Raw genomic sequence first — 13,791 nt, forward strand, 5'->3', positions numbered from 1 at the left:
TAAAAACCTAAGTGACACTTGTCTCTCCTTCTGTCTCAGAAAGCAAACTCTCAAACAGCTTGAATTACTATATTTCAGCAAATGCCAGCCACTATCAACTACCCTACAAAGAGTTGGTCCACTACTTAAAGTGTCATAGTGAGGGAACCACAGCAGCAACAGTGATGAAACAAACAACTCTTTGCTTTCACTCATTTTTTTCCCATCTAAATTCATAGGAAACTCTTGGAAATTTCCACCCCCATCAATATTTTTGTGTTTGAAATGATATTACAGGGGGAAATGTTAGGTAGGGATACACAATAACTCTGTACCAAAGTAAATTTGAATGTAAATATGTATTTAAAATATCTTGACCTAATGAGTGAATCATTAGTATCATTTTAATTGTTTGTTTGAGAATTTCATACTACTAACCCCTTCTCCCAGCTTCACCCAGAACTACCTACCCACCCAACTTTTGTGTCCTATCTATGCATCTCTGTATGTATGTGTGTATTTACATATGTGTATAGGTGTATATGTATGTATGCATGCATTTATCTACCTACCTACCTACTTATCTCAATGTGTGTTTCCTATATTTTTTTGGACGTGTGGCCTTCCATTAGAGTATGGTAAACTTAACATTTTATTAATGTCCATGTTCATTTCCAGTTCCCAACTCCTCTCAAGTCCTCCTCTACCTCCTGAAACATCCAACTCCATGTTCTCTTTCTCACTCTTTTTTTTTTTTAACCCATTTAATCCAGTTTGTTTTGGTCAACTTTTCCTGGGCATTGCACCTGACTGGAGTATAGTCAATATACCCAGTATCTTATCACTGAGGGAAACTGACTTTTCCTCTCTCAGCAGCAACCAAATGCCATTAGCCCCTCAGCTAGGCATGGGACTTCATGCCCCCCTTTCTTCTCCACCCTGGGATTTTGTCTGGCTGAAGTATATGCAGGCCTTGTGCATGTTGTCACAATAGCTGTGAGTTCCTGTACACCTGCCCCACAGTGTCTTGGAAATACAGTGTCTTAGTTAGGGTTTCCATTGCTGTGACAAAGCATAATTGCAAAAGAAACTTGGTTAGGAAAGGGTTTATTTCAGTACACAACCCTCATCATAGAGGAAAGGGAGAAACTCAAGGCAGGAACTGACGCCAAAAGGCCATGGAGGAATGCTGCTTACTGACTTGTTCCTCCTGGCTGACTCAGTCTACCTTTTTGTGTAGCAACTCAGGCACCAACCCTTTTGTGTGAATTCTTGTCTCAAGTCACTAAACACATCTTAGACAAGGTTTTCAACCCACTTGTTGCTTGATCTTGTTCCTCATTCCTTTCGGATGCTTTGCAGTCTGTATGTTCACAACACTAGTGTTAGCAATGATGTTCCTGCTCGTATAGACATTAGCAGTCATGCTAAGATATGTTTCCAGCTTGCACTAATTTATAATTATTGATTACAAGTATGCTCTCATCCTGTCAAAGTTAAAATTAGAACCTTAGGATTCATATATATTTTGGTCCCAATACCTGTCACACTGTGATAAATGGGAGCACTTCTTCCTATGAGTCATTCATCCCCCCATCTCTCTCTCTGTCTGTGTGCATGTGCATCTTTGTGTGCACGTACTAAATGTGAACCCTTTCTGATTTCTAGGCCTGAGAAAGAAAAGGTTTTCTTCAATTTTATAATTTTAAAATGTCTCCTTGTACTGTGGTTTGATTGTCAACCACCTTTAAAAAGATATCTTAAAGGACTTTCCTTTATTCTGTTGTGAAATGATTTGTGGACAGTTAAAAATTGGTCTATGGTGAGGCCTCCTGAAAGCGTTTGCCCATAAGAAACAGGAATATTAGACTTCCCAGGCAGTGGGTGAGTGCTCTGGGAAGACAGCAGAAGACGGAGTCAAAGGAGCGCTAGCAGCAGTAGAGGAGAGGAAGACAGGGTACCCTTTTCAGTTTGCCTGTGCACTTGTTATTAGTGCAGCTGAGTGCCCATTCCTGTCACGGAGAAATCATTCAACTCCAAGGATTAGAAAACACCCTCCACACCTGAAAATAAAACAGTAGTTGACATCAAGGCCATGTGGCTCAATGGCTTGCACCCTGTTCATTTGTGTACAGGAAATTCTAGCCAGCAAATTCCCAATATATTTCTTGTTGTTTGTTCCAACAGGTATTAAGAGTTGATGTGACTGACAGAAATATCGGCCTGCATCGTTTTAAGTCATTGACATGGAACTCTTCCTAAATTTTTAGAACAAGATACTACGAAAAGATTTAAACTACTTACTTATACTTTATAATTATATAATTATTGTGTATCACCAATTGTTTCATTCCCAGTATGACTAGAATATTTTGTGATGTTTTTGTATATGTGTATGACTCTGCAAAATAATATTTCTGAGTCAATTTAATGTGTGTAATTAGTGTGGTATATATGGTTCATCATATGACATTCAGATGTGAAGATGAAGTGGATCTGTGTTGAAGTGTGTGTGTGTGTGTGTGTGTTTGTGCCTGTGTCTGTCTGTGTGTGTGAGTTGGTATGGGGGGAGGCGAACAATATGCTGAGCTAATGGTGGAGGAGGAAGAACAAGAACACAGGAAAGAAGCAGAGAAGATACAAGGCAATGGTAGGGAGCAGGAAGAATAATAGTCATTCTAAGGGGCGGTAGCCTTGTGGGGAGAAGAAAGGAGAGTTAACTCATTGAAGGAGAAGAGGGTTTTAGAGAAGTGCTTAACACACAGGAAGGCAATGAAAAGGAGATTTAAGTAGATAGAGCTGAAGGAAGGAATTGGATGTACAAAATAAGTTGATTGCATAGAAGTGTGCTTTGAAATGTTTAAATCTGATTTTTGACCATATCTCATGTACATAACAGTTCATACAAGCATATGTGATCTTTATGCCACAGAAAAAATAAAGCATGCAAATTTACAAGGGATTCTCAATGCTGTGATGTGTGTTTGTGGGGAACTCGCAGAGGGGTCAGGCCGAAGACTCCTGGGAACTTGTCTCTTTTGTCCCCTGTAGCATCTTAGCTCCTGCAGTCCAGTACAGGAATGGGTTATGGTTTCTAACTAGCCACCTTCTCCCACATCTCTGTAATGACTCTCAAGAGCTTTGGATATTGTTTAAGAATCATAGCAGTTTCTGTACCTGGCAAAACATCAACTTCAACAAAAAACAAAAAGGAATTATAACTATATTGGTTAAAATGTGTATAAAAAATGAAGTCAGGCTATCAAGATGACTCAGTAGGTAAATGCTCTTGCCACACAAGTCTGATGATCTGAATTCAACCCTCAGAAATCGTAAAGACAGAAGGAGTAAACAGACTCCACAAAGTTGTCCTCTGACCTCCAAATGTATGTCATGGCAATCATGACCCCCTACAAAATAATAAATAATAGTGAAAAATTAAAATGAAAAGAAATTATGTAAAATGATCAATGGGCATGTTTAGTTTTAGTGTTTTTTTTTGAAAATGTAATATGTTTCATATGGGTATGTATACCTCCTCACCTCTTCCCTTCTGTACTGAAAGCCATTCTGTTTGCCGTGTGCATGTCCAGGCATCTGCACCTGCGGCACTGCACCAAAATACCATTCAGTTGACTTAATATTCTATTAAATGAGGCATTGTGCATGAGGAGCTGAGAGATAACTCGTGAACTAGTGAAATGTGGGCAAGTAGCCATGAGAATCATTTGATTTAAAAGGCCAAAAAAAAAAAAAACCCTTCACCCTGATTAACTCTCTTTGATTAATAGAAGGAGGTTACAAGGACATGGCTTACATAATATTTTAGAAATATCTTGTGTTGCGGACAGGTATACATGGCCATGTGTTGACTCTAGTTGTCCTTTGTGAGGCGTTTCCTGGCTGGACAACCACCCAGGGGCCTCACTGATGACTTATGACTGCCTCCCAATGTTTGAAAACTCTGGGGGAATGTCTTTACATGCATAGAGTAAAATGTCAACCACCACAAAGGAAACATCACATAAAAATGTGCAGAGACCTCTAAAGGTCAATGTCTCCTGTCTCTTGAATTCACTTTTGACCCTTCAAATAAGTACAGACTTATGGGATACTGCATATTTTGATATTTGAATGCAGTATGGAATAGCAAATAAAGCTAACCATAGTATTCACAATGTCTCATCTTTATCATTCTTTGTGGTGACAACATTTAAAATCTGTTCTTAGAGACGTTTAAGCATAACTGTATTTTTGGTCTCTCAGTAGTCCCCTCACAAGGACATGTGAAATTTCACTCTCAAATTAGACGTGTTCTTAGCAGCTCTGGAAAATGTCAGGGGAGGAGCATCTTCTGTGGTGTACTTGGTTTCTGTCTAGGGCAGAGCTGCCATCTCTGGGTAGGCCTATACCCATTCCTTAAAACACAAGGCTTGGAGTCACTAGTCAGTGTATTTTATGCTTCTTTCATTTAAGTGAGAAACAATCTCAACATGGACTCAGGCGATATAGTTAAATAACTTTGTTTTTCTGGGACAAATTCCATTTTCAAAATGATGCTGATACCTGAGAGGTACAGTTCTGCAAAACTCCTTCTTGTTCCTTAGGATGGGGTCAAGATGGCAAGAGATATTCACAGTGTTTTGCATTCTCTACAAATTTGGAGAAATATTTATGTGTTTGTGTGTTGTGTTATATATTATATATAATCATATCTATCGATCCATCTATAACTATTTATCTTAGTTATTTTTCTATTGCTATGACGAAACAGCATGAGTCAACTTATAGAAGAAAGTATTTAATAGGGTTTATAGTTCTAGAGGGTAAGTCAAGGACCATCAGAGCAAGGAGCATGACAGCAAGCAGGCAGGCATGGCATCGGAGCAGCTTATATAAGATGAGAGCATATATCTAGTTCATAGGCATGGGGGGAAGAGAGAAAGAGGAGGAGGAGGAGGAGGAGGAGGAGGAGGAGGAGGAGGAGTAGAAGAGAGAGAGAGAGAGAGAGAGAGAGAGAGAGAGAGAGAGAGATTAATTGGAAATGACATGGACTTTTGAAACCTCAAAGCCCACCACCAAGTTACAGTTACTTCAACAAGGCCTTCTCAAACAGTTCTTACTAGGGACCACGTTTTCAAACATCTGAGCCTATGGTGGCTATTCCCATTCAAGCCACCACAGCATATATCTATATATCTTTGCTGATATCTCTATATATTTATATGTCATGAATCCACAGTTTGGAATTAGGAATTATACTCCTAAAAATTATTAAGAATATCAATAAATTTTTTGATTGGGTTTTATATTTGTGCATATTTCTACAGTGAGGCATGGGGAACAATAGGAGGATAATAGGTTTGTAATATCAGAGAAATATATATATGTATATATATATATGAAGATGTTACAGTAACATATATATGAAGATGTCACAGTTAAAATTTGTACAATGAACTATGTTAATAATAATAAACAATTTTATAAAACAAAATAATTAGAAGAATGGTATTATTTTATACTTTTGCAAATCTCTTCAAAGTCTACCTTATTAGCTGAGTCCTCATACAATCATTTTGACGTTACATGGTAAAGTCTATGAAGACACTGTGTATGCATGGTAGAACAGTGTATTGCTTCTTTGACAAAATGCTTGACTAAAGCAAAGGAGAAAAGCATACTTTCACTCATAGTTGCAGACATATTTCAAGCCCATCATAGTAGGGGAAGGCAGCTCAAATTCACGACAGTGTGAACATGGAACAGACTCCTCATATGGTACAGTGTGGGTACCACATTCAAACACCTGCCTTCCCTGACCTGCTCTCATTAGCCTGCTCCCAACCCCCAAAGTTTCCACGGCCCTCACAATACCTCCAAAATCCTGAGACTAGGGATTCAAAACATGAGTCTTTCAGTGCCATTTTAGATTCGAAGCATAACAGACCTTCAAAAGGAAAATGTTTTCTTACTATTTTTAGGAAACGGTTTACCTTAAACTTATCCTGAAACTGTCTCAGGGATCCCGGATATTGACTTGAGAACTATCTCCTATGGAGCTATGGTTACCTGAGGCCACCCAAAGGCACCCCTGAAACACGGACCTCCACTTTTAGTTACTGGTCAGCTATTAATGGAAAGGTTAGGATCATACTTTTTGACATATTTCCTCTCCAAATCACTGGTATGGATCCACTACTACAGAGTCCCTGGCTTCAAAAGAACAAATAATCCAATGAAAAAAATGGAGTACAGACCTAAGCAGAGAACTTTCAACAGAGGAATTTAAAATGGCTGAAAGACACTTAAGGAAATGCTCAACATTCTAAGTCATCAAAGAAATGCAAATCAAAACAACTCAGAGATTTCATCTTACACCGTAAAAATGACCAAGATCAAAAATATTGATGACAACTTATGCTGGAGAGGTTGTGGTTAAAGGGAACACTCCTGCATTGCTGGTGGGAGTGCAAACTGGTACAGCCCCTTTGGATATCAGTATGGCGACTTCTCAGAAAATTAGGAAACAACCTTTCTCAAGACTCAGCAATTCCACTTTTGGGTATATAGCCAAAGGATGCTCAATATTACCACAAGTACATATGCTCAACTCTGTTCATAACAGCATTGTTTGTCATAGCCAGAACCTGGAAACAACCTAAATGCTCCTTGACCAAAGAAGGGACAAGTAAAATGTGGCACATTTGCATAATGGAGTACTACACAGTAGACAAAAACAACATCTTGAAAATTGCAGGCAAATGGATGGAGCTAGAAAACATCATATTGAGTGAGGTAACCCAGACCCAGAAAGATAATTATCATATGTACTCAATCATAGTGGCTTTTAGACATAAAGCAAAGAAAACCAGCCTACAATCCATAATCCCAGAGAATTTAGACAACAATGAGGACCCTAAGAGAGACATACATGGATCTAAACTACATGGGAAGTATAAAAAGACATGATCTCCTGAGTAAATTGGGAGCATGGGGACCATGGAGAGGGTTAAAGGGGAGGGGAGAGGGAGAAAGTGGAGCAGAGAAAAATGTAGACCTCAATAAAATCAATAAAAAAGATCAAAATTTTACTGTTAAATAGCTATCTCTGTTTCTTTATCTCCTGCTGTGATAAAATATTTTGACCAAATCAACTTAAGGGAGAAAGGGTTTTTTAAGGGAGAAAGACTACGGTTCATCAAGGAAGAGAAGGCAAAGTAACAAGAGTTTGAGAGAGCCAGTCCCCTTGTGTACACAGTCAGGAAGTGGAGAATGACAAACACTTGTATTCAGCTTTCCTCCTTGTTAGGGTGTCCAGAATCCAAACCGGGCGAAACGTGCCAGACACCAGTGGACCTTCCGACCTCAGTTAACCACCTTTGGCATGATAATAGCCTTAAAACTCCCTCACAGAGGTACCTGGAGACTTGTCTCCTTGGCCATTGTACATCCTGCCAAGCTGACGATGAACACTATCACAATAAGCTAGTCAAAATAAACAATAGAAATTCTAAACCTTTTCACTTAAAGAAGAAATTTATTTCTTCTCTTAGCAATTGACTGTCTTATGTACCTACACAGACAAATCTGGGCTGTCCGTAGTGGACATTGATAGTGTCAGTTTCACCAAAATTTGTTGCTCCTGTCTTTACAACTGCATCGCTTCGAGTTTTGCATTGGTCTTGGGATTTGATGCTCTGGAAGGAAGAGTTTCTGACCCAATGATTCTTGCCACCAACTTGCTTCTACAGCTGCTTTATCCATGCCAAATGCTAACTTTACTCCTGCTTGCCAGCTGACAGCTGGGAGATATATCAGTTCCCATGCTTGTCCCCCCCCCCACACACATACAAAAAAAAATTCTTCCTAATAATTTTCATAAAGTCAACTCAACTTATCATCTGATATCTTCTAGCTGCCCATCATCAAAGTGGAAGGTGAATTTAGCTCATTGGTAATTAGTAAACACATAGGTTAGTGTGGATTGTGTACCAGCATTACAACATGGATAATGTCGCAAACATGAAATGTGGAGAGCTAAGGAACTATAGTAAAAAATATAGGCGGAACTTATGTAGTATAAAAGGTCCCTCTGTCTATGTCTTGCTTTTATTGGTTAATGAATAAAGAAACTGCTTTGGAACTATAGCAGGGCAGAACTTAGGTAGGCAGGGAAAACAAAAGTGAATGGTGGGAGAAAGGAGGCAGAGGCAGAGAAAAGCCATGGAGCCCTACTGGAGACAGACGCCGGAACGTTAGCCTGTAAGTCACAGCCATGTGACGATATACAGATTAATGGAGATGGGTTAAATTAATATGTATGAGTTAGCCAATAAGAAGCTTGAGCTAACGGGCCATAATTTAAATAATATAGTATCTGTGTGGTTATTTCGGATCTGAGCTGCCGAGCAGCCGGGAACCAACAAGCGGCCTTCTTACAACACTTATGTAACAATAAATCTCTTTTCTTGAAATTTGACCAATATATCTTCCCAATTTGAAATGAAATGTAGACGTATTTTCCCCTAACAAAGGCCAACTGGAACAAAGATGTGGTAAATATACCTTCCTTATTGGGGAGGCAGAAATTCTTGGAACATAAAACAATTTTTAAAGGTGCTGAGCCTTGGAAGGCAGAAGTACTCACCAAAGGTGTTTGGCCGCTTTATGGCTTTCAGTTTCTAGTTTAATAATGCTTGCTTATCTAGGATGAATAGGAGGTAGGGGGAGAGCCGGAGATGTGGCTCAGCTGTTAAAGCACGTTCTGCTCTTGTGCAGCATCCAGGTTTGTTTCTCAGCATCCATATGGTGGCTCACAGCATCCGTAAGTACCTCCAGGGGAACTGGCATCCTCTTCCGGCCTCTATGGGAACCTAGCACACACTGGATGCATGGCCATGAATGCAGAAAAAACAGTCATACACATAAAATAAAATAATCTGTAGACATTCAAATAATTGCAGGAGAAGCATATTTGATTTAAGAAAAATTTGAATGCAGGTGAACTTTAGGAGACAAAAATGAAGACAGAAGCAATGTGACAAAACATAAGCAGCTTATTCTATTTTCACTTAGTCAGCAAATGGCTAGCTGTTAACAAACTATGGGTACGTGACAGATTTCAAGCCCTGGAGATAACCACGGGAAAGCTGGACCAAGCCTTCCTTTTGCACCCTTTGAGTTAGATGGGCAGACAAGAGTGACAAGCACAGCAATCAGACGTGAGCAAGAACACCAAGGAGGTACTAGCACTCCCGTTCTCCAATTGCTCTCCATTTTATAGGGCAGTAAATCAATTGTGGCAGAAGTAGGCTCTATTAGCCTGCTCACCTTTGCCCAGTGCTTCTTGTGAATCACGAGGGACAGACACAGCAAAGAAAACGACGAGACGGCAATGAGGTAAGTGCTTTGTTCGTGGAAGAAATCCTTGAGCACATGGGATCTTTACTTTTGTAAAATTTCTGGCTCCTGCTCTGTTAAGTTTTTTAGATATTCACATTTGCCTCCTGGGCCTTGTATTTTATTCTCTTCGTAGAGGATGAAAGATAAGGGTGAGCTATAAAATGGAAAGACGGTGTGTCTGTATCTAAGCTGTGTACATGTGTGCGTGCATGCCTTTCTATGTGACATATGTTATGTGTGGAGGACAAATGACAAGGGCCTCACGGAAGCTGTCCCTCTCATTCTGGGAAAACCCTTGGAAGAACACGCAGCTGGAATCCTTCTGGAGGTCAGTCAAGGGTGGCAGGGATTCAGAGGAAGGTGAATGTGGTCCAGGGTTCCAGATTTAAGAACTTCTAAATAGGGAAGAACTTCTGCCTTTATGAGTCCCCACACTTTCCTCTGCTGAGATGGCAATGGCTTCTATGACAGGGTGATGATAGTGACCCCAAATTGTAGGAGCTGCCTTGTAGAATTTGGACCTTCAGAAAGGTTAAGGAGACCTGAACAGGGCACCTGCTTTTGGTTTGTAGAGGCTAGAAAGAAAATGCTCCCTGTGAAGAGAAATAGTACTTGGAGAAAGGCTAGTCAATGGCCAGTGTTTTGTCTTGATGCTGCCTGGAGCTATGTTCTTAAGGATTGAAGTCAGGCACTAAGAGTGTTTGGAGTGGGTCTCTCTGTCTTTTCATTGCCTTACATCCCACGTTAGAGTTTTTATCTCAGCCTTAAAGCACTGTCATCTGGGGAATGTAGAGACAGTACTCAAGGACCAGGTGAAGAAGCGGTGCTTGTCCCTCAGTTCTGCTTCTAATCATGTTTATACAGAAATTCTTTAATGTTCATTTATAAAGTGGGAATCATGGTGGTCGCCTGCTTTATTTGTTGCATGGATTTATGAGATTATAATGATGCAGATTTCCTCTTATTTCTTCTTTACTAGTGTGTGTGTATGTACACATGTTTACTTGTATATGTCTGCACATGTGATGTGCGTGATCATGTGTGCTCTTGCCTGCAGGTAGATACCAAAGGCTGATATCAGGAATCCATTTTTTTCTCACTCACCTATCTTATTCATTTGAGGCAGGGTCTCTCTGTCAAACCCAGATTTTGCTTAGTTAGCTAGTCTTGCTAGTATCTTGCTCTGTGGATTTCATATCCACCTTTGCAGGCTGGAATCATAGAAGAGCCAACATGCCACCTGGCATTTACTGAGTTCTGGGATCTGAACTCCTGTGCACCTTAAGAGTCAAGGGTTTTGATGGTTTTGTTATAGCCCTAGTCCAATACAATTCATATGCAATGGAGAGTAAGTCTTTTTGATAGTTTAGCAGAAGATAGTCAATGGATGGGTTGAGGTTAATAAGAATAGCTACCCCTCCCAATTCCAACCCCTCCACCTCTGCTTCTCTGAGAGCTAACAGTTCTTCTTGACCTCCTTTTGGCAAGTTATCTACTGCTTATTGCTCCACACTCTATTGCTTTTCTTGAATTCTTATACATTCACTTGAAGGACACCTCAGTTAAAAATTTAATTATATATTTATATGAAAATATTTATATGAATGGTAATAGTATAACTCTGAAAGACAGGAATGAAGAAAAATGTCAAGTCAGAGAAAAAGCCAAAACTAAAGTGAGTGCTTGCTTTTTCACACTGCTTTTAGACTATTGTTGCATAAGGGTGGTTTAATGTCTGGGAACACAGGGGAGGGGAGAGGCTGAGCAACTGGGCATAGGACTTTGCCCAGTCATGAGGACTTTGGTCACAAGGTTAAAGCACTTATAGCTTAGGACACCATTAAGGCTTGACTACAGTGGATCCTAATGGCTGTCTGTACTGGGTTATTGGGAACATGACTCAGTTACTGAGAAAGCAGTACAGCTGAGCTGGTTCCTGACTGCCTGTTAGAACTAAACTTACTTTAAAAATAAGAAAGATTCTCTGGAGTTCAAAAAGGGAATTATAATTTTTCATGCAAGTTATATTTAGATAAGTAGTTGATTGGCAGGATTGGTAGGCATTGGGACTGGGGTAGAATGGAGAATGATGTTATATTTAAACATGTTCATTTTGGTTCAGTCTTGGCGGGGGGTTCTTGAAGCATTAACATATCACTGACTATATGAATCCCAGTCTGTAGGTTAGATACACAGGTTGAACTATTGTCAGGTATTGTGTGTCACATGAATGATGGAGATGGCTCAAAGAGAGTGGGCAGTGTAAAAGGGGACTCTGGGATCTTTTGAAAGATATCAGCAATTAATAAAATAGGAGACTCACAGACACCTGAAAAGAATCCAGGACTGTAGGTAGAAAATTCAATGTTAAGCGTATCAATAGCTGCAATTTCCCAGGAGAAGACAGCAGGTCGATGGGGTGAGGCAATGAAGACAATGTCCATTGTATTTGGTAACTTAGTTGCTGGCAACCTTAGTAAAATTATAATCAGTAGAATGCAGGAAACACAAACCATGCCAGTAATACATGAGGAAGCAATAAAGACAAGGTGCAATAGTATAGAAATATATTGCTGCTTTTGTTTTCTGTTTGCAGACCAAGTCTAACATAGTTCAGGCGGACTTCAAACTCTCTACTTAGTAGAGGACAGCCTCGAACTTCTGACCCTCCTGTGTCTACCTCCCCAGTGATGTGATTACAGCACTTGGCTTGTTTGTGCTGAGGACTGAACTCAGAGTCCCACGCATGCTCAGTGAGCCACATCCACAGCTTAATATTTGCCTCTTGAAGGAGAACTAGGAAATGAAAAAGAGAGGTGAAATCATAGCTATAGAAGAACCGAGCCAATGATGGGTTAGAGCCACTTGAGAGATACCGTGAGTCGGACAAGCAGCTTTGTAGGGAGAGATTGACAATACTAGAAAGGACAGAACTGAAGGAGGGCTTTTGAGAAGACCAGTTATGGAGGAGCTAGAAATGAAAGCAAGAACCAAGCTTGGACAAGAGAAAATCATCTACTGAGAACATAGTGGGAAAGATTGGAGTTTGCTCAACTGTGCATAAGTCTTAAAGAAAAACTTGGGTTGAGAGGTGGGAGATAAGGTAATTTCTGGAAAACAGTTGCTTTTCCTTTGTGGAGATGATTGTGTAAGGATAAGATGTAGACAACCATGATTAAACTTTTACAGAGGGCTTGAATTTTCACTGAGGCTCTGGAAATGAGAGGAGGAGGGGAGGCCATCCGTGGGTCCCAGGTTCAAGTTCTGCGGGGAGGTGATGAACCCTGGTGGTATCTATGTTCAGACAAAATATCAATGCAGACATGAAGGTTTGGATCCTTTTTAAGGGTATATGTTGGGATAAAAGGATAAATTGCAAGTTAGATAACAAATATCCATATGTAGGCCTACAAATTTCTAAGAGTACAAGAAAAAGAGAAGCCGGGATGTTGTTAAAGAATAAAGAAGGTTCATGCGTGTTCTAGTTGCTTTTCGGCTACTGTGGTAAAACACCGTGACCAAAGCTTTATAAAGAAGGGTTACTGGGGCTTATGGCTCTAGAGGAACCCAAGAGTCCATTATGGTGGGGAGACAGGGCTGCAGTCAGCATGGTGGCTAAAGCAGGCAGCTGAGAGTCCACATCCTTAGCTGTAGGCACAGAGCACAGAGATAGAACTAGAAGTGGGGCCAGGCCACCTGCTCTCAAAGCTACCCTACCCTGTGATGTACTTTCTGGTCACGTGTACCCATAAGAGCCTGAGCTATGCACTGCTAATAGTTCATTGATTGTGGAGGCTCTTTGGGTATTCTCATTTGTGGTGACCTCTCTCCGGTGGCCTGTGTAAATCACAAATACGAAGCCTACCTGCAGGAATCATTGCATAGTGTTTTAAAGACTAAATTGAGTTCTAAAGCTTTTGCTTGATCTTATATTGTTCTGAATTTGAATAGCTGTTTACTGTTAAGTCATGACAATCTATTTTGAGGAACTCTATTATACAAACCTGAAACTATGAGAATAAGGAATTGAGTACCTTTTTAGAAGAAAATAAAGTATGCTTTTATGGACACAAATGGGCCTCTGATTTTGGCAGGCCAGCTAGGTTCTATGAAGAGAGAAATCCCTTGCTGGAAGCTCACTGAGGACAAGGCCTTCTAGTCTGTATTTTCCTGCCAGGCCTCTGGGTCAGGTATCTGGGAGTCATCCTTGGACTACCAGCTGAACTCTGTCCTCTCTCTGGATTGGGCAAGGAAACCTTAGCCTCCTGGCACTAACTCCCAGGGCCCTAGGCTGTGGGCTTGTAAACCTGGTGACCAGGTTGCTTTCAATCCATTCTTCAGCCCTCCCCAGATGGGGAGAGACAGAGAACCTCTCTGTTCTGTCAGAGAGTACTTGCAGTACACTTC

At 40.4% G+C, this 13,791-nt stretch overlaps 2 protein-coding genes across 16 annotated transcripts in view; both read left to right on the forward strand.

Moving 5' to 3' along the window:
• Window positions 1–2,941, forward strand: part of Mgam (maltase-glucoamylase) — a 161,078-nt gene extending 158,137 nt beyond the window's left edge. For all 12 annotated transcript variants that reach the window (XM_087901700.1, XM_087901707.1, XM_087901696.1 and 9 more), the window contains one exon: window positions 2,167–2,941. In XM_087901700.1, the coding sequence (XP_087757826.1) occupies window positions 2,167–2,241 (75 nt within the window). In that variant the 3' untranslated portion in view covers window positions 2,242–2,941. The remainder of the gene's footprint in view (window positions 1–2,166) is intronic.
• Window positions 2,942–9,270: 6,329 nt separating this feature from the next.
• The window catches only part of Mgam2 (maltase-glucoamylase 2 (putative)), an 84,458-nt gene continuing 79,937 nt past the window's right edge, over window positions 9,271–13,791 (forward strand). The window contains exon 1 of one of the 4 annotated variants that reach the window (XM_087901708.1): window positions 9,271–9,381. The gene's annotated coding sequence lies outside the window, so the exon portion shown is untranslated. The other 3 variants (XM_087901709.1, XM_087901710.1, XM_087901711.1) reach the window with 3 other exon arrangements.

This window comes from Myodes glareolus, chromosome 25 (assembly GCF_982192425.1).
Source record: "Myodes glareolus chromosome 25, mMyoGla1.1, whole genome shotgun sequence".
NCBI classification, from domain to species: domain Eukaryota; kingdom Metazoa; phylum Chordata; class Mammalia; order Rodentia; family Cricetidae; genus Myodes; species Myodes glareolus.